Source organism: Salmo salar, chromosome 05 (genome assembly GCF_965601325.2).
Source record: "Salmo salar chromosome 05, fSalSal1, whole genome shotgun sequence".
NCBI classification, from domain to species: domain Eukaryota; kingdom Metazoa; phylum Chordata; class Actinopteri; order Salmoniformes; family Salmonidae; genus Salmo; species Salmo salar.
The window spans coordinates 25,195,187-25,214,146 of NC_138295.1; the positions used below are offsets into that span (position 1 = coordinate 25,195,187).

Genomic DNA, 18,960 nt, shown 5'->3' on the forward strand with positions numbered 1-18,960 from the left:
TCCCCTTCATCTATACTGATGGAAGTGGATTTAACAAGTGACATCAATAAGGGATCATAACTTTCACCTGGTCAGTCTCATGGAAAGAGCAGGTGTTACTAATGTTTTATATACAGTGTCTTCAAAGTATTCACACCCCTTGACTTTTTCCACATTTGGTTGTTACAGCCTGAATTTAAAATGGATTGAGATTTGTCAATGGCCTACACAGAATACCCCATAATGTAAAAGTACAATTGTTTCACATTTTTTACCCATTAAAATTGAAAAGCCTTGAGTTAAGTATTCAACCCCTTTTCTATGGCAATCCTAAATGAGTTCAGGAGTAAAAATGTGCTTATCAAGTCACATTAGTTGCATGGACTCACTGTGTGTAATAAGTGTTTAACATGAATGACTACCTCATCTCTGTTCCCCACACCTACAGATAAGGTAAGGTCCGGTCCCTCAGTCAAGCAGTGAATTAAACAGATTCAATCAAAGACCAGGGAGCTTTTCCAATGCATCACAAAGGGCACCTATTGTTAGATGGATAATTTGTTTTATTTTTAAAAGCAGAATATCCCTTTGAGCATGGTGAAGTTAATTACATTTTGGATGGTGTATCAATACACCGTCACTACAAAGATACAGGCGTTCTTCCTAACTCAGTTGCCGGAGAGGAAGGAAACTGCTCCGGGATTTCACAATGAGGCCAATGATGACTTTAAAAAAGCAAAATCCTAGAGGAAAACATGGATTAGAATGTCCTTGAGTGGCCCAGCCAGAACCTGGACGAACAACTCTGGAGAGACCTGAAATTAGCTATGCAGTGACACTCCCATTCAATCTGTCAGAGCTTGAGGATCTGCAGAGAAGAACGGGAGAAACTCCAAACACAGGTGTGCCAAGCTTGTAGCGTCATATCCAAGAAGACTCAAGGCTGTAATCGCTGCCAAAGGTGCTTTAACAAAGTACTGAGTAAAGGGTCTGAATACTTGTACATTTATTTTTATTTTGTTTAATTTACAAAATGTCTAAAAACCTGTTTTTGCGTCGACATTATAGGGTATTGTGTGTAGATTTAGGGGGGGAAAAAAACATTTTAGAAAAAGGCTGTAACGTAACAATGTGGAGAAGGTCAAGGGGTCTGAATACTTTCCTGAAAGCACTGTGCATGTATATCTATTAGCTTATCAATAACAAGGGGTAAGATGAAACTGCTTCACTATGAGATAGGCCTATTTGGCTTTAGTGCTCAGTATTTGATTTAGCACTTGTCAGTAAGAACTATGATTTCCCATTATGACTAAATGCAGCAACAGTCTCAGCAGAACAATTCATTTCATTTAGTATTAGGAGGATAAACATGGCTTCCAATATTTTTATTTCATCGGGTGTTTCAAGTGGGTAAAATAGTTACCCAAAATAAAAACAAATCCACCAACAATTTCTATTACAACGGTGGCAACCGATCATTTGTAGCAAACTGTTTAGAGACATCAATACCTCAAGATTATTTCAAATGTTCACACCATGTGGCCTTATAAACTCAGCAAAAAAACAAACGTCTCTTTTTCAAGACCCTTTATTTCAAAGATAATTCATAAAATTCCAAATAACTTCAGATCTTCATTGTAAAGGGTTTAAACACTTTCATGCTTTTTTAAAATATTGTTTTTTACAATTAATGAACATGCACCTGTGGAACGGTCGTTAAGACACTAACAGCTTACAGACGATAGGCAATTAAGGTCAGTTATGAAAACTTAGGACACTAAAAAGAGGCCTTTCTACTGACTCTGAAAAACACCAAAAGAAAGATGCCCCGGGTCCCTGCTCATCCGCGTGAACGTGCCTTAGGCATGCTGCAAGGAGGCATGAGGACTACAGATGTGACCAGGGCAATAAATTGCAATGTTTGTACTGTGAGACACCTAAGACAGCGCTACGGGAAGGACAGCTGATGGTCCTCGCAGTGGCAGACCACGTGTAACAACACTTGCACAGGATCGGTAGATCTGAACATCCCACCTGCGGGACAGGTACAGGATGGCAACAACAACTGCCCGAGTTACACCAGGAACACACAATCCCTCCATCAGTGCTCAGACTGTCCGCAATAGACTAAGAGAGGCTGGACTGAGGGCTTGTAGGCCTGTTGTAAGGCAGGTCCTCACCAGACATCACCGGCAAAAACGTTGCCAACGTCCACAAACCCACCGTCACTGGACCAGACAGGACTGGCAAAAAGTGCTCTTCACTGACGAGTCGCGGTTGTGTCTCACCAGGGGTGATGGTCGGATTCGCTTTTATCGTCGAAAGAATGAGCGTTACACCGAGGCCTGCACTCTGGAACGGGATCGATTTGGAGGTGGAGGGTCCGTCATGGTCTGAGGCGGTGTGTCACAGCATCATCGGACTGAGCTTGTTATCATTGCAGGCAATCTCAACGCTGTGCGTTACAGGGAAGACCTCCTCCTCCCTCATGTGGTACCCTTCCTGCAGGCTCATCCTGACATGACAATGCCACCAGCCATACTGCTCGTTCTGTGCGTGATTTCCTGCAAGACAGGAATGTCAGTGTTCTGCCATGGCCAGCGAAGAGCCCGGATCTCAATCCCATTGAGCACACCTGGGACCTGTTGGATCGGAGGTTGAGGACTAAGGCCATTCCCCCCAGAAATGTCCGGGAACTTGCAGGTGCCTTGGTGGAAGAGTGGGGTAACATCTCACAGCAAGAACTGGCAAATCTGGTACAGTCCATGAGGAGGAGATGCACTGCAGTACTTAATGCAGCTGGTGGCCACACCAGATACTGACTGTTACTTTTGATTTTGACCCCCCTTTGTTCAGGGACACATTATTCAATTTCTGTTAGTCACATGTCTGTGGAGCTTGTTCAGTTTATGTCTCAGTTGTTGAATCTTATGTTCATACAAATATTTACACATGTTAAGTTTGCTTTAAATAAATGCAGTTGACAGTGAGAGAACATTTATTTTTTTGCTGAGTTTATTAGCCTAAACTAAAATCAACCACAAATACCAATAAAAATGTAAATTGTGTTAATTAAATTTATGTATACTATAGATTACAGGAATGTTAAACTCATTCCATGGAGGGCCTAGTGTTAAACCATGCAAGGGGAGTTACTTACTAATTAGTGACCTTAATTCATCAATTAAGTACAAGGTTGGAGCAAAAACCCACAGATACTTGGCCTTCTGTGGAATGTGTGACACATTTGCTCTACAAATTTGTGATTTCTTCATCTGTTCATTCCTTTTCCACAATGGTATTACGTGCAGAGTGCAAATTCAAAAAGGTATAAAAGACTAAGAATACTGATTTGCGTCCCTCAAGTACTTGCCACCCTCCCTCATGCTCACAAACTGAATAAGAAAACTGTCTTTATTCACCAGTCAGGACTTGACAGCAGCAGTCTGGTTAATGCCATGTCTGCCCGAAAGGGAGAAGCCTTGCACTTTAGTCGTTGTCAGAGCCCTCAGGGGGCAGGAATATCAAGGAATCATGAAAGTTGTGCCCATACGGGCGTAGTCTGTAAACTCCAAACATCATGACCTGCATCTGGTTTGGTGACATTCCGCTGAAGGTGATGGCTAAGTCAGGGCAGCAGCCCTCCACCACGTCCAAGTTTTTTTTGTCCATGCTGTCTTGGATGAGTGAACCCACACTCTTACTGTTGAACAGCCCCTTGCCCTGTATGTCCTCACCATTCTCTGCAAAGACCCCGGTGTACTTCAGACATATAGCTAATTGTTTCTCCTCGCTCAGCTTCCACAGGGCTCTGCCTCTCTCCGGACACTTGTCCTCGTCCTTGAACACATTCACCAGCCTCTTGAGTGCCTCATAGCTCAGCACAATGCCGCTCTGGTACTCCACGTACTCCAGTTCACCCGATTTCATGGCATGGCCTATGTAGAAGGGCTCATTGGGGTCCTTGGCCAGAATGAGGTACTTGAGGTTCTCGATGATGGCGAAGGTGGTGGACCGCGCCACGAAGAACCAGCGCAGATCGCCGGCATTGTCATACGCGTGCTTCAGGGCCTTGCGCAGCTTGGCCCACTCGTCCTGTTCATTAAGGTCCACCGCTTCCAGAGCTTTGGCCGACTCGGAGCTGTAGAATACGGCGTGGTCGCAGTGTTTACCCCAGGTGTCCTTGGCTGTGGCCCAATACACCAGGACAGAAGGCTGAACCATGATGACGCAATAGACTCGCACTCTCTGGCTCAGCTCCACCATCTGGGAATCAGACAGGCTCTGTAGCTCGTCCTTGGTGGGAGCCTTGATGTGGTGGTGGTGGTGGTGGTCCTCTGGGCTGGACTGCATGCCTGGTGTATAGTTCCCCAACAAGGACAACAACAGGCAGAATGTGCCTCCCAGGGCTATCCCCTTCACAAAGGAGCTGCCTTCCGACAACATGTTTGTCAACAGCACACGCTGAAAGTAGGAAGAAACCATTAATTCGCCATATTACTTATTAAAATGGATACTCATGACCATTGAAAAACACGCTAGCTACATACCTAACAAGTGACTGTCATTTCATGTTATTCGAGTGTGTTGCTAGCTAACTACTGTTAGCAAGCTAACTTTTTGCTGTTAGCATTAACAAGGACATTTTAATGGCTGGCTGGCTACCCTACCTATAACTTTACAAGCAAGGCGAATAGGTAGTTAGCTTGATTTCTAGCGAACGTTACAGATAGCCAGCTAGATTAGCTATAAACACATCTCATTAAGAGAAACGTTTCAACCCCCCCCCCCCAAACAAAATCTAGAAAACACTTACCTACAAACGACTGCAGCTGACAGAGAATTCCTTCCTTTCCTTTTTAGTTTCCACTCCTGTCGAAGGAGGTTTCCGTATGCTGATATACCTCAGGGTTGCAAGCCAGCTGTTGGATTTACAAACACAACGAACTTCCGGGTTCTTCTTCTTTGCTATCATGGCGTTCGCACATCTTGTGTGTGAATGCCGCCACCTACTGTGTTCAATCACTTTACATTTGTGATACAAAAAGTAAATGGGGAAAAAATAAGTAAAAAATTACACACCAACCAACCATACACCTATATACCGCTATTTCATAAAGAATATCAAAACATCTTATAACTCTTCTGCAGTAAAATCTCATACACCCAGGTACTTCACTGCAGCTGCCACCTACACTCATTAAAAAACCCACTGCCCCATTCCAATACTTTGACTCTATTTTCTCCTGCACCATGCCTATGGCCTGGAAGGATGGGGCACCCCCACTAAACACACCCTGTAACTCTTCAGAAGTCAAATCTAATTTACCCAAATACTTCTCTGCAGCTGCGACCGCCAACATCTATTTTCTGTGATTTACATTCCATTTCTGCGTTACAGTTGATAACCATTGCTAAGAAGCCAACCTTTCTGAAGCTCAAAACACTCAATGGCCTATCCTTCTGTACTGACACAAATCTACTACTCACTGGGATCACAGTTGCCAGGTCAAGCAAATATTTCTAGCCCAATGACCACTCAAGACCTGCCCAAAAGGCTTGAAAACTAGCCCAAGTATTTTTTTCACAGCAAGAGAGGAGGCCATATATATACAATAAAACATTTTTCTATAACATTATCGAGCCAACTAAGAAGGAATATCATAGTAACTTGTAACGACGTTAGAAGCAAAATGTAGGTCTCCTCAAAATAATAATTATTGCAAGATATGATGTGACGTAATAAAGGAATTTGAATATGTGCCAAAAGAAAAGGTAATCGCCCTTATTAAACTCACCAGATCATTTGCACAAGGGGGTATGGTATATGGCAAATATACCACGGCTAAGGGCTGTTCTGAAGCATGACGCAACTCGGAGTGCCTGGATACAGCTGTTAGCCGTGGTATATAGGCCATATACCGCAAACCCCGGGGGTGCCTTATTGCTATTATAAACTGGTTAACAACGTAATTACAACAGTAAAAAGTAATATTGTGTCATACCCCTGGTATATGGTCTGTTATAAACAGGGTGGTTCGAACCCTGAATGCTAATTTGCTGACAGCCGTGGTATATCAGACCGTATACCACTGATATGACAAAACATTTATTTTTACTGCTCTAATTACGTTGGTAACCAGTTTATAATAGCAATAAGGTCCCTCAGGGGTTTGTGATATATGGCCAATATACTACGGCTAAGGGTTGTACATAGGTACTTTGCGTTGCATCGTGACTTATAACAGCCCTTAGCCGTGGTATATTGGCCATATACCTCACCCCCTCGGGCCTTATTGCTTAAATATACCACAGCTTTCAGCCAATCAGCATTCAGGGCTCGAACCAGGTTTATAATTGTAAATATATCCCCTTTGCACATGTGCATAACTGTAGATACACCGACAGGAGATCTCAATCTATGAGCAAGAAAAACTTGGATGAACATAAAAAAAACTAATGTTAGGCTATTTTCTGGCAATTGTGCTGTTATTATGTGCCAAAGGTTAAGACTACAAATGGCCCATTTGCGAGATTGATTTATCATTCCAATAGGCATAGGCTACAGACTAAAATCTTGGTTTATGATTGTAATTCAATTTTGTCATGGTTTGCTTTGATAAAAGCAGGTAGCCTTATAGCCCCTGATAGGCCTACATCTCATTTCAGATAGTCTACAGTAGCCTAGACATGATGTAGGCTAGATGTAAACTGAACGATTTAGCAGTTTGCTTAGTTCAAATTAACAGACTAATTTATTCAACATGAATAGCGAGGTGATGAAGAGGTAAGAAGTGCTTGTGTTTATCAATAGCCTGCTGGAATAGGTTACTGAGGATGGGGTAATAATTTCAATCACTGAATTAAATATTAATAATATGTATATGAACTGAATATACTTGTCAACAACAGCCAGTGTTTACTTTTTAGAATTTGTTTTACCTGTAGCCTAATCTGACAACTGTTACCGCAATTCTGATGCGTTCTATCAACTGATCGGCAATTGCGATAGAGCTTTTAAAATTTCCAATTTAATTAACTAAACATGTCCATTAATAATTGCATAGTAACACAAGGCTACAACAACAATAAACTGAAGTTATAGGCTATATTTATTAAATTCGTTTGCCAGCTCCAGGTAGACTACACAAATGCCACAAATTGATTTGCAATGACTCCAGTGATATCGTCATTTCAACATATTTATTGTATCAAATGGTAGCCTACAATGGCATATACAACAAGGCTACCTGATGGCCAACAGAGGCAAATGTATAATTCTTCACATTTAGCCTAATGTCAGTTTCATTGAGGCCTTTTCCCCATAAAAATAACCACGCGAGGGAGTTCCATAACTTCACATTTCCATTCGGACAGCCCCCGAGACCGAATAACTGAACATGCATAAAGCACTTCGCTTGATACCGTTTTCTTTCAAATTAAGCAGTCGACATTAGAATGCAGTTTAAACCACCTCCGAGCGAATTTATGTAATGCGCTGTAGTGCGCCCAACGTCTTTTTCCAGTGCTTTGTCTCCGTTATTTCTTGATGTGCATCAGTTCTAGTTTATTAATATGTTTTATGGAAGATGGGTTGGAAATAGGTGTCTCCATAATGACAATATACCCTACCTACAACTGGTAAAAAGTTATATATATATCTCGCTCTCTCTATATATAGAGAGAGATTAGATTAGATTAGATAGATAGATAGATAGATAGATAGATAGATAGATAGATAGATAGATAGATAGATAGATAGATAGATAGATAGATAGATAGATAGATAGATAGATAGATAGATAGATAGATAGATAGATAGATAGATAGATAGATAGATAGATAGATAATGGCGGTCGGGGTGCAATTTAGAAGTAGCCCAAAAACCCGCGACAAATACATTTTCACCCGCTACATCGTTTTCAAAGTAGCCTAAACGCAGGTAAACCGCGAACAAGGAAACACTGACTGGGATCATCTCAGGATTCATGGGGAGAGACCTGTTGTGCATCCACACTGGATTACTAGCTAGTTGCATATTAAGATTCCAACCTGCACTTTGAATCATGGCAAGCAAACCGGTGTGGGAGCAGATAGGTGCAGGATTTGTGCAACATTATTACCAACAGTTTGATTCTGATAGAACCAAACTCGCTGATCTCTATACTGATGCGTCATGTTTAACATGGGAAGGAGTTGGTTTCCAGGGGCATAAAGCCATTATGGAGAAGATCACTAGCTTACCGTTCCAGTCAATTCAGCACAGCATCACCGCACAGGACCACCAGCCCACGCCAGACAGCTGTGTAATGAGCATGGTGATGGGACAGCTCAAGGTTGACACGGACCAGGTGATGGGTTTTCAACAAACATTCCTGCTGAAGAACGTGGATAACAAATGGATCTGCACAAATGACATGTTCAGATTGGCACTACATAATTTTGGAGCATAGGAGGAAATAGAAGGATCACGTACCTTCCAGAGTTAGCTTTTTATATTACTTTTGAACTTTACATGTGTGTGTGAGAGAATGACTGTCAGATTCTTGTCTTCAATAAACTCATTAACCAGTTATTCTGTATTAGGAGGAAATTGAGACAAATGTGTTCTGGACAGTTAACTGCATACTGTTACAGTGGTGGTGACTTGTGATGTCTGGACATGGTGCATAGGAATACAACATAATAAATTCATTCCGAAAAAAAAAAACATTTAAATCTCAGGATTCATCACTCACTTCCGGGTTCTGAAGTCATGTGACTCACTTATCATTGACAGTTCGTCTCTGTGGCGGTGTCATAAAAAGCTAAAGATTATGTCTTATGTCAACTTAAACTATGTGTTGAATATATACAATTCCTGTTATGTTGATGCAAACCAGATACAAAGCCATGGTACAAACTTACATGGATGACATAACTCGTCATATAACATTTTATTTTATATAGCCTTACATTGAAATTAGACTTTAACACATCATACATGGTTTTTATTTTGAAATTGAGCACCACAATAATGTATGTAGGAAGTTATTCTTGCTTTCAGCACAATGTTTTCAGCAAAATGTTTCACCTAAGAATGAGCAGATGAGATGATGTACACCAGGTGTGTCAAACTCATTCCATGGAGGGCCTAGTGTCTGCATGTTTTTGTTTTTTCCTTTCAATTAAGCCCTAGACAACCAGGTGTGGGGAGTTCCTTACTAATCAGTGACCTTAATTCATCAATGAAGTACAAGGGGGAGCTAAAACCCGCAGCCACTCGGCCCCCATGGTGTTTGACACCTGTGATGTTTTGCGAGACACCAGATTGTTTTCAACAGCAATTTCAGAAACCTGTGCAGACACGCTTATGATAACCTTATCAATCACTTACAACAGTCTGGGCCTTTTGATCATACTCCTATTTCCTGTTTATTAGAAACCTTTCATTTTGACAAAGAGACCGCTAAAACCCAGAGCAATGACACACCACCCTATGTCATTCTTTGTGCCCTTTTGAACTTTAGTGTTTTATTTTCTACGGATCACAAGGTTATGTATGATCAAGGTTATGTGTGAAATGTAAATGATTGGATAGTTTTGCAAATACATATACAACAATATTTATTTATTATTTATTTATTTATTTATTTATGTACAACATTCAAATGACTTCCCATATAAACTGACATTAGAAAAGCAGGGCACACAATTATCTTTGCCAGTAATTGTGTGTTGCTTCATGTTAGGACAATGAGAAATGGCTGAAGACTACCGAGTGAGCGATTTCCCTGATGCTTGCCTAATGATGGTCTCTAAACACAAAATTATGTAGACAACTGTTACTTAAAGGGGTACAAATGCATGTCACTCTAGTGGAACCTTTTAAGGTATGCCCATTGTACCGTTAGTTATAGGTACATAATTGTACCCTCGCAGTTCATACCATTAAGAGCCAATTGTATACTTTAGGGCAGTGGTTCCCAACTTGGGGTACTAAAATGCAGATGAGAGGGTACTTCAGGAGTACTCCAGCCAGAGTAAAATTAATTTGGTGGTACAGTAACCAAAAAAGTTTGGGAACCACTGCCTCAGGGGATGAAACATGGTTGTTGCATTCAATGGCTTTCAGTCCTGTAGCCTTCACCAAGTGCCAAAGTTAATATTTTATCATATAAACTTTTTATGACAATACATTACATATATCATAAAGCAATACTTTGACAGTCTAGTTTTATCCCAACACAGTGGTCTGAAATCAGAAGTTACATTATGCTGGCTTTCAAAGTGATATTCATTCCTGTTTGAAGTGAGGAAATCCCAAAATGTGAACTTTTAACCACCCACAACCTGCATTTAGCATGACTGCCACAGTAGGAATAATTTATATGAGACTACCTAAACCATTTAAACAGGAACAACTATCTCAGTAACGGGTGCAATAATTATTAATAGATTGGATTAGTAATTTAAAAATAATGTTTTTTGTCTTTGTGTAACATAAGATCAATCTATCAATCAATCAATGTACATGCAAAATCACACAATGTGCATCTAAAAACAAACATATAGATTTTTTAAAAATTTAAATCAACTAGCAATACAGCATGCTGGGCAATATACTAATGAAGGGTGTGGTTTTGTACCCCGGGGAACAATACCGTACCCTAACCATACCCTTTTTTCTGAGAGTGTAAGACAAATAGTAAGACAAAGAAAATAAACAAAGAGACCACAACATATTTCTAAAGAGTCTCTGTGCTTAAAAGGGGCCTTGATCAGAACAGTGATACATGTTGTTCCACCATGTTGTCTGGGATAGGATGAACAACCCATTAGAACAAGAAAATGGTTTCAGTCACATATAATGAATTTGAGGATGCTGACTGGCCACTGATTGCTATTGGAGAGTAAACATTTGTAGGGCCCTCTGAACAAGCAGAGATAGGCCCCAGTTGCTTTGACAGTCCCCTGAATTGTGTCTATGACGATGGGCCCATCACGTCAAAACCATTAAGACTGAGACTGGGTGACATGACGATGTATCGATCCCGTCGTGATGGATGGTCGAGTAAGATATAAAAGTGAAGTTCGCAGTCAAGGTAAGGTAGTGCTGTCCAGAGCCACCTAAGCTATTGTCATCATGCTGTCCTTAGCACTGTTCTACATTTTAGCTGTTATTTGCCCTGCCAGACGGACGCATGCTCTACCACTGTATCCAGACACAAGCTTGGAACCCCAAGAAGGTAGGCAAGAGAATCTGTGGTGTCTTTGAATTCTTTTGATCTGACCGTGTCTATGATGTTCTATTTTAGGGCATGTCTAGCTGAACCTTCATTATGAGACATACTGTAAGATGTCTCATCTTTTCTTGGTGTCATTTATAGTGTTTAGATTTCTGGTATTCATTCTTAGATCCCTATGCATAATGTTGTGAGGGCAATGTTGAACTCTGAAAGTGTCAGTTCATTATCGACAACCATGCCAAAAGTTTGGACACAGTTACTCATTCAAGGGTTTTTTATTTTTACTATTTTCTACATTATAGAATAATAGTGAAGACATCAAAACTATGAAATAACACATATGCAGTCATGTAGTAACCGAAAAAGTGTTAAAAAAATCAAAATATATTTTATATTTGAGATTCTTCAAAGTAGCCACCCTTTGCCTTGATGACAGCTTTGCACGCTCTTGGCATTGAGTATGTTTTGACCATGAAAGCTTGCTATCTAGGGTTACACCCAGCAGTTTAGTCTCCTCAACTTGCTCAATAGCCACATTATTCAATAATAGATCTAAACGAGGTTTAGGGTTGAGCGAGTGATTTGTCCCAAAAATTATGTTTTTAGTTTTTGAGAGATTTAGCACCAGCCTATTGCCAGTTACCCATTCTAAAACTGACTGGAGCTCTATGTTAAGTGTCTCAATTATTTATTTTACGGTTGCAGCCGACATGCATACTGTTGAGTCGTCAGCGTACATAGACACATTTTTTGGTTACTACATGATTCCATGTGTGTTATTTCATATTTTTGATGTCTTCACTATTATTCTACAATGTAGAAAATAGTAAAAAATAAAGAAAAACCCTTGAATGAGTATGTGTGTCCAAACTGATACTGTGGGTCTACCATAGATGACAAATGGGGATAGATTTTCCTCTGAGAACATTGAAGGCAGTAGCTATTTTGACAGTTAACTTCAGTCGGAGTCTGGAATTTTAACACCAGTTTTGAGTAACATGACATTGGGTTTATTGGAACTTTCAGCAATGGTGTGAATGTCAGTACTGAGATAATACTGTTTGATTATTGAGAGCTGTTTGGTCTGAGCAGTGCTGATCCAGCAGTTGGTGGCAGAGGTGGAGGATGGAGAGAACACTGAACTGACTGACCAGAGAGAGGAGAAGAATCTCTACCCTCTCCTGCTGCAGCGCGAGGGAGTCAGGGATACATGGAATAAAGCAGGTGAGGAGAGACAAAACCTACAATGAAGATACCAAGGATTGGACGTGAATGTTCTGATATCCCTTGACTCTTTGCCGTATGCAGAGGAGTTAGTCAAAAGGACAGTAGGTTTTATTCGAAGCAGCTAGTCACCCATATAACATGATGAGGTCTATATTTACTGGGTTTATTTTCTCAATTTTCCTTCAGGAGCTAAAGATTCTGTGCAGCAGGATAAATTTGTCAACATGGTAAGTGTGCTAGATATTTCTATTGACTGTGTGATACAAAAGAACCCTCTGGTGAACCTGTTCTATTCTATTAGATTCTATATGGATCAATGTGTAATAAAATATATTCTGTCTGTTTTTTTAGGTTGATGATCTGAAGGTGGTGGTGTTGAAGCTCGCTGCAGCCGACAAGCTTCGCTCTCAGGGCTTCCTTCGTTCTGAGCAGAACTTGCCGAAAACTAACAAGAGAGGTGAGTAAACAACGTTATCCTGGACCGACTCTGTCGCCACACCGTTCCTTCTGTGTTCCTTATGCTCATAGTAAGAGCAGGTGTTTGCTGAGGACAATTGAAAGCACAGTATCGCGTCAAAACGTAAGAAAATACCATATATATGCTGGCATATTTACAATGCAATAAAGCGTTTGGTAAGGATGTTTAAGTAAGGACTGTCTCGTCGAAGGTGAGCTGGAGTAACTACCCATTGGGCACACACTGGTTGAAGCAATGTTGTTTATTGAACTAACGTGGAATAGACGTTGAATTAACGTCTGTGCCCGGTGGGTATAGCCTAGCAGGATACAAACAGTAGATTATGTAACATGTGTCTATTTTTTGTGGCTTTCTTCCCTGGATAGCATGCTTCTGGAAATACTGTGTGACAAACTAGAAGCTGTGCGGTGAAGGAGGATAAGAGACGTTTCGACAATGCCTGGACAATAACACCTTATCTTGCCACCCTCGCCCCAAGCTGTGTCCCTTATTACATATTAAACGTACATCCCCAACACAATGTTTATACTTATAACCCTAGACTCAATTATTTATGAAAATATATTTTTTAATCCGGTTGAAAAGGGTCTTGTATTGAGACTGGCTGATAATAAAATGAAATATGTCGTGTGGATTGAACGGAACAACTTTGTTTTTGAGAGACCAACACTGTGTAAGATTGCATATTAATTTCTATACAACTACACAATGTACATGCCTCGAACCAATGCTTGGAAGCAGAATGAAGTCAACAACATTAAACACTAAAACTAGGCGTCAACTATATCTTAGTTGACTAATTTAGAAATGCACAGTAAATACATATTTTGTGTAATCATACCACATAAATCACTGACTGCATATACTGTATATGGGATGCTTTAAAATGATCAGCAAACACACACACACACACACACACACACACACACACACACACACACACACACACACACACACACACACACACACACACACACACACACACACACACAAACACACACAAACACAAACATACACACTCAAGGGTCAGACATTTTCTTTCACATCATAGTTTGAACAGGTGTACTGTATTATAGTAAAACATATTTTCTTGATACCTAAACTTATTTACATGCTAATTGACTGTAGTCTTGTTGGTGAGAGCTTAATATTCTGAGTGGTAATGGTAACCATCAACAATAGGTTTTGTATCACTAGTTTCATTCACACATAAACATAATTAGAATACACTCATATATTCTTATAGTATGGCTGTGAAGGTCATAGACAACATGTAAGAACTATATATTTACACTATGGACAAAGAAACTCACTAAATTAGATAGACAGTCAAATTGCACACTTGGCCTATTTAGTGTGGCATATAATGAAATTTGCCAGTATAACTACATGAAATAAATAGTCTGTACTTGACTTCATACATAGACCTTAGTTACTGTAGCAGCCTACTATTACACTCTCTGTAAAACATATGGCATTGTGCTTCATCTTGTGCATGCCCTATAGTGCTAAATTAACATAATGCACATTAAGCAGGAGGGGGTCTCTTTGTGAACTTTGATTTCTAGAATGCCTATCTGCATCCTCATGCAGGAATTTATAAATGTTGATTTTTAAACAGTTGACTTGAGATATTTCAATAATGATTGCTGGCCCCTCCCAGAATTCCTTCATGTTTTGTGAATGTGTTACCATTTCCATGGTAACAGTAAAAGAGGAAATGTTGTGCAATAGTTGTGTAATGGTTGTGTAATTGTTGGCTAAAGATTGGTTATAGGTTTACAGCCTCTTATTGGCTACGTCCAGGTAAGCCTTCTCGATCTCGATGTTGGCAGGGCAGGTCTGACTGAACTCCTCCCTCTCGTAGGCATTGTTCAGGTACCTCCATACACCAGTGAACTGGACCGGGATGTCAAAGTCACAGTACTTCTTGGCAGCAATCTATCAAATAAAACCAATCCAAATAAAACCAAACCAAAACAGTTGAATTGTGAGACACTATAAACAATAATAGTCATATTACACTATTAAAGTAATGGAGAATAGAGAATATGTGCGGAGAATGTTCCCAATGGTTCAAAATGGAGTTATACTTCTCCTAGGATTCTTAAACATTTTTTAAATTGAACCTTTATTTAACTAGGCAAGTCAGTTAAGAACACATTCTTATTTACAATGACTGCCTGCCTACCAGGGAACAGTGAGTTAACTGCCTTGTTCAGATTTTTACACTGTCAGCTCAGAGATTCGATCTAGCAACCTTTCAATTACTGGCCCAACGCTCTAACCACTAGGCTAACTGCCACCCCAAAATTATTAGAAAGTAAGGATTAGAAAGTAAGGAAAGGAAGTGTCATTGCATAGGTTGTGTACTATAGTCATAAGACATGCCTAATACCAGAAAATAATCAAATTCATATTTCAAACCGTTTATGTCATATGCCTATTTGTCTCACCTTGATGACATGCAGCTTGGGCAGCAGGTTGCAGTCTGCCAGGGTGAGATGGTTGCCATCCAGGAACTTCCTCTTGGAGACGAGGATGTTTTCTCTGGAGTTTTGGTTAATCTCTTCAGGGACGGGGGAGGTCAGGTAGAGATCCAGACGCTTGAACTCCCGCAGCAGCGCCTTCTCATGGACTATGGATTTAGAAAGAGACGCAGGCATGTATGTCAGACAGGTCTGGAGCTTTGGAGATTCCTTATGTATAAAAAAAGCACTTTCAGTTGAAATTCTCCATTGAGCAGGCTTTACAGACCAGGAGAAGGCTTGGGCTGGGCCCTAAAATTCACATCAAACCAGCATTTCATTAAGGCATACGCCAGTGCCAGTGTGCTTTAATAACTGAATCATGGGCATTGTTGGAATTCCATTAGTATATTTAATTGTCATATTTTTCCATTGCCTCATAAGACATGGTCTAATCTAAAACATGAATGTGGACTGACTGAAACTTTACTTACAAGTACTGTTGGCTGGGCTATTCTTGATGAAAGCGGAAAACTTGGCGAAAATGTCAGCACCCACGTCAAAGGACTCTTTGCTGAGTGGGCTAAGGTGTGGATACCTGAAGGGAGTGGGATGAGAGGAGTATGAGTTTGTTTGAAGAAAGTTAGTGCCATTCACTTTTTCTTTAATATAAAAGTACTTTACCTGGGAGGGGCCAATGTCTGTTCCAGAAACTCCTCGATCTTGATAAAGTCCGTCTTGAGGGTGCCGTTGTACAGGAGGAACGGAGGGTTGGTCCCAGGTGCCAAATCCTTCAGCTCTGCTGGTTTTCTAGAGTGTACCAGGGCATGGTTGGGTGGAGAGGTGGGCAAAGGGCAGGAAAAAATAAAGGAAGTAGACATGGTCATATATGGGATTATTCCAGCTTTCTATCAATAGATACCATGCTTAATCATTCATTGACACAGTCACAACGAACACAAAGGTTATCAAGCCATGATTCCAGCAATCTATGATTCAGTAAGTAAAACACACTGGCATGGGAGTGGCTACTCAATCACTCAATTATCAGCATCTTTTCAACGTTTCCTGATCCTATTTGCTCACCGGTAATGGTCCTGAGAAATTCACACAAGAAAGGGGATAGATTAAGAAAAGGTGTTTGTTCAATTCTACACAGAGCTCTTTCTCCTTTCTGCAAATGCTTTAGCCTTTCAAGCCCCGCCCTCTATCACCTCTCTGTATCACACCCCATTAAACAGTTTGGTTTCTGAAAAACATCCTTGTTATTGCTGAACTCTTTATAGAGCCCTGTGTGAGGGGAACTTTAAACAGATGAACAGGAATTGGAAGGGCGGGAGGCCAGGGAGGCGGGGGCTTACTTCCTCATGTCGACGGTTGTCACGGTGAACTTGACTCCTTTTAGCCACAGGACCATGAAGAGCCTCTGGCAGAAGGGGCAGTTGCCCATGTTCTCTCCATCGTGGCCAGCCTGAAAGACAAGCAGCATTATTTTTTGAGTTTTGGTTTAGTTATAGCCTGTTGCCAAATCTGTTTGTGCTTTCTTGCCAACTCCTAGGGTCATTGTCACACCAAACAATGACCATAGTAGTTAGCAAAACAATATTAACACATCTGGGACCAGGCTAGTTTATTGGTAGTTTATTTCACAGACAGCAATATACAATAACTCCTCAAACACAGAAGACACATGGTCACACATAAGATAGGGAGCCCTTTCCAAATTCCAATGGTTGATGTTGACATTGTCCATGTTATCCATTACACTAAGTCCTGATCTCCAACCCTGACACAAACACACACACTTGTAGTGTTGGGACTGGCTGGGTTATTTTAAGAAATGCTACTTGAGAGGAAAAGCAGGCATTGAGTTGGAGATGAAGCTAACAGCAATTGACATCCACTCTCCTCAGTGCCCACCTATTGCACATGATATGACAACAGAGTCTGATTACTGATCCACCAACGCTGCTCTACCTCTGGTATGGATAAACAAACGGGATGGTTCTCTGCGTGTGTGTGTGTGTGTGTGTGTGTGTGTGTGTGTGTGTGTGTGTGTGTGTGTGTGTCTGTGTGTGTGTGTGTGCGTGCGTGCGTGTGTGTGTCCGTGTGCTTCAAATATATACCATTATGTACTGTACGTATATGACTTTACATAGATACAGTCCATATCTACTTATTTGCAATCTTTTTTCCGTTTTGAGAATGTGTCTATGTGTGTTAGAGCATGTGTGTGTGTCAGTGTGTGTGTGTGTGTATGTGTGTGTGTGTGTGTGTGTGTGTGTGTGTGTGTGTGTGTGTGTGTGTGTGTGTGTGTGTGTGTGTGTGTGTGTGTGTGTGTGTGTGTGTGTGCCTGCCTCAGCGGGGGGCCAGGCGTTCCCAGTGTGCTGTCTGCTCCTCCAGGGCATGTGGTGATAAGGTGGCCTCCAGTGTCTGGTGTCATTACACAGTGATAAAGGCCACCCTCACTCTCACTGACACACACACACACATGCACGCACACACACACTACCCTCTCAGAGTGCTGTTAAGTGAATATGAAATCTTGCTCAGATGCCAGTGTTTACCCATATCGAACACAACACTACAAGCATTGAGCCATTTTGTGAAATAGAGGCTATGGCTGAAGTGGCTGAAGCTTTACATTAAGTCTTGTACATTTCATTAGCTTTCACATGAAACAATTTTGCGGTATGTTTTTCTCTATTACAATCATCACATCATTTACATCTTTTCACATATAGTTGAAATTACATTCATATGTTAGAATTAACTATGTTAGAATTAATACAAATGATTATTTTCTTATTCTAAACTAAAGGATGAACACAATACTGACCTTTATGAAGAGTTCAATAGTCGGGTCTTTGTCGGAGTTCTGTCTTTGCGCCATTTTTTTCAAAAGCTGGGCTGTGTTGTGCAAAGTTCAGAAATGTTTCTCCAACAAGTGTCCTCGGGTCTCAGCAAAACAAACCTGTTAACTCTGAAGACTCCAAGTCCACGGAAGTAAAACGTCACTCTTCCCTTGAGTCTTCTATATATCTCCGTGCTCTAGTGTGCTGGTTTTTATATGGATCTTAGGAGGCAGTGTAAGACCCTTGTAGCTGGGACGTTTTGTTTGTGGGCTCCTTGAGGCTATCACTCTGAACACACTTTAAACGTAGGAGGAGGGGGAGGGCCCTGAGGATGGGCGTGGTCCGCTCTCATATAAACACAGTGCCAAGCTCTCTCTACAAGGAGAGCCTAAAATAGGTCCTAGTACTTGTCAGTTAATAATGGTTAATCAAACAATGTAGAAATATACTTTCACCATGTGACTTAAAACCATCATATCCCCCTATAATGCCAACCGTAGCGCCATATTGAATACAGTGTTTTGATGATCTGTCACACTAATAACAGTGTACACTTTGACGTTTTTGTCTCTCCCTGTAACGGCCGTCGAAGGGAGTAGACCAAGGCGCAGCGTGGTGAGTGCTCATCATTAACTTTTAATAGAACACTTTCAACAAAACAAGAAAACGAACGACAGCTAAACAGTTCTGTCAGGAACATGAACTAAACAGAAAGTAACCACCCA

General features: G+C 40.8%; 3 protein-coding genes and 1 pseudogene across 5 annotated transcripts; 2 read left to right on the forward strand and 2 right to left on the reverse strand.

Annotated features, from left to right (window-relative positions):
- Positions 1-1,349: 1,349 nt before the first annotated feature.
- Positions 1,350-4,952, reverse strand: LOC106604434 (C1GALT1-specific chaperone 1). 2 transcript variants are annotated; one of them, XM_014199040.3, is made up of 2 exons: positions 4,796-4,952; positions 1,350-4,443 (listed from the first exon to the last, which is right to left on the reverse strand). In XM_014199040.3, the coding sequence occupies exon 2, from the start codon at positions 4,423-4,425 to the stop codon at positions 3,469-3,471; it is 957 nt and encodes a 318-aa protein (XP_014054515.3). In that variant the 5' UTR covers positions 4,426-4,443; positions 4,796-4,952; the 3' UTR covers positions 1,350-3,468. The 2 variants fall into 2 exon arrangements, with proteins under 2 accessions (XP_014054515.3, XP_014054516.3); XM_014199041.3 differs by having other exon boundaries at positions 4,800-4,948.
- Positions 4,953-7,951: 2,999 nt separating this feature from the next.
- LOC106604503 (nuclear transport factor 2 pseudogene) lies at positions 7,952-8,639 on the forward strand (annotated as a pseudogene).
- A 2,332-nt stretch (positions 8,640-10,971) lies between these two features.
- Positions 10,972-12,899, forward strand: LOC145879448 (uncharacterized). Its single transcript, XM_082974912.1, has 4 exons — positions 10,972-11,207; positions 12,300-12,431; positions 12,621-12,661; positions 12,786-12,899. Exons 1-4 carry the CDS (start codon positions 11,105-11,107, stop codon positions 12,897-12,899), a joined length of 390 nt encoding a protein of 129 aa, XP_082831038.1. The 5' UTR covers positions 10,972-11,104.
- A 239-nt stretch (positions 12,900-13,138) lies between these two features.
- Positions 13,139-18,527, reverse strand: LOC100195531 (chloride intracellular channel 2). 2 transcript variants are annotated; one of them, NM_001140560.1, is made up of 7 exons: positions 18,220-18,498; positions 16,742-16,851; positions 16,065-16,190; positions 15,875-15,978; positions 15,369-15,550; positions 13,915-14,853; positions 13,139-13,868 (listed from the first exon to the last, which is right to left on the reverse strand). In NM_001140560.1, the coding sequence occupies exons 1-6, from the start codon at positions 18,271-18,273 to the stop codon at positions 14,692-14,694; spliced, it is 738 nt and encodes a 245-aa protein (NP_001134032.1). In that variant the 5' UTR covers positions 18,274-18,498; the 3' UTR covers positions 13,139-13,868; positions 13,915-14,691. The 2 variants fall into 2 exon arrangements, with proteins under 2 accessions (NP_001134032.1, XP_082831005.1); XM_082974879.1 differs by having other exon boundaries at positions 13,807-14,853; positions 18,220-18,527.
- Positions 18,528-18,960: the final 433 nt, after the last annotated feature.

What these genes read in the sequence shown, in the direction of transcription:
- LOC106604434 (XM_014199040.3), bottom strand. Translation starts at nt 4,425, where the DNA reads ATGTTGTCGGAAGGCAGCTCCTTTGTGAAGGGGATAGCCCTGGGAGGC.
- LOC145879448 (XM_082974912.1), top strand. Translation starts at nt 11,105, where the DNA reads ATGCTGTCCTTAGCACTGTTCTACATTTTAGCTGTTATTTGCCCTGCC. An exon ending in AAGCTTGGAACCCCAAGAAG is followed by an intron (nt 11,208 to 12,299) that starts GTAGGCAAGAGA and finishes TGGTCTGAGCAG; the next exon opens with TGCTGATCCAGCAGTTGGTG. An exon ending in AGGATAAATTTGTCAACATG is followed by an intron (nt 12,662 to 12,785) that starts GTAAGTGTGCTA and finishes CTGTTTTTTTAG; the next exon opens with GTTGATGATCTGAAGGTGGT.
- LOC100195531 (NM_001140560.1), bottom strand. Translation starts at nt 18,273, where the DNA reads ATGGCGCAAAGACAGAACTCCGACAAAGACCCGACTATTGAACTCTTC. An exon ending in CAGACATTGGCCCCTCCCAG is followed by an intron (nt 15,979 to 16,064) that starts GTAAAGTACTTT and finishes CACTCCCTTCAG; the next exon opens with GTATCCACACCTTAGCCCAC. An exon ending in TAGCCCAGCCAACAGTACTT is followed by an intron (nt 15,551 to 15,874) that starts GTAAGTAAAGTT and finishes CTAAATCCATAG; the next exon opens with TCCATGAGAAGGCGCTGCTG.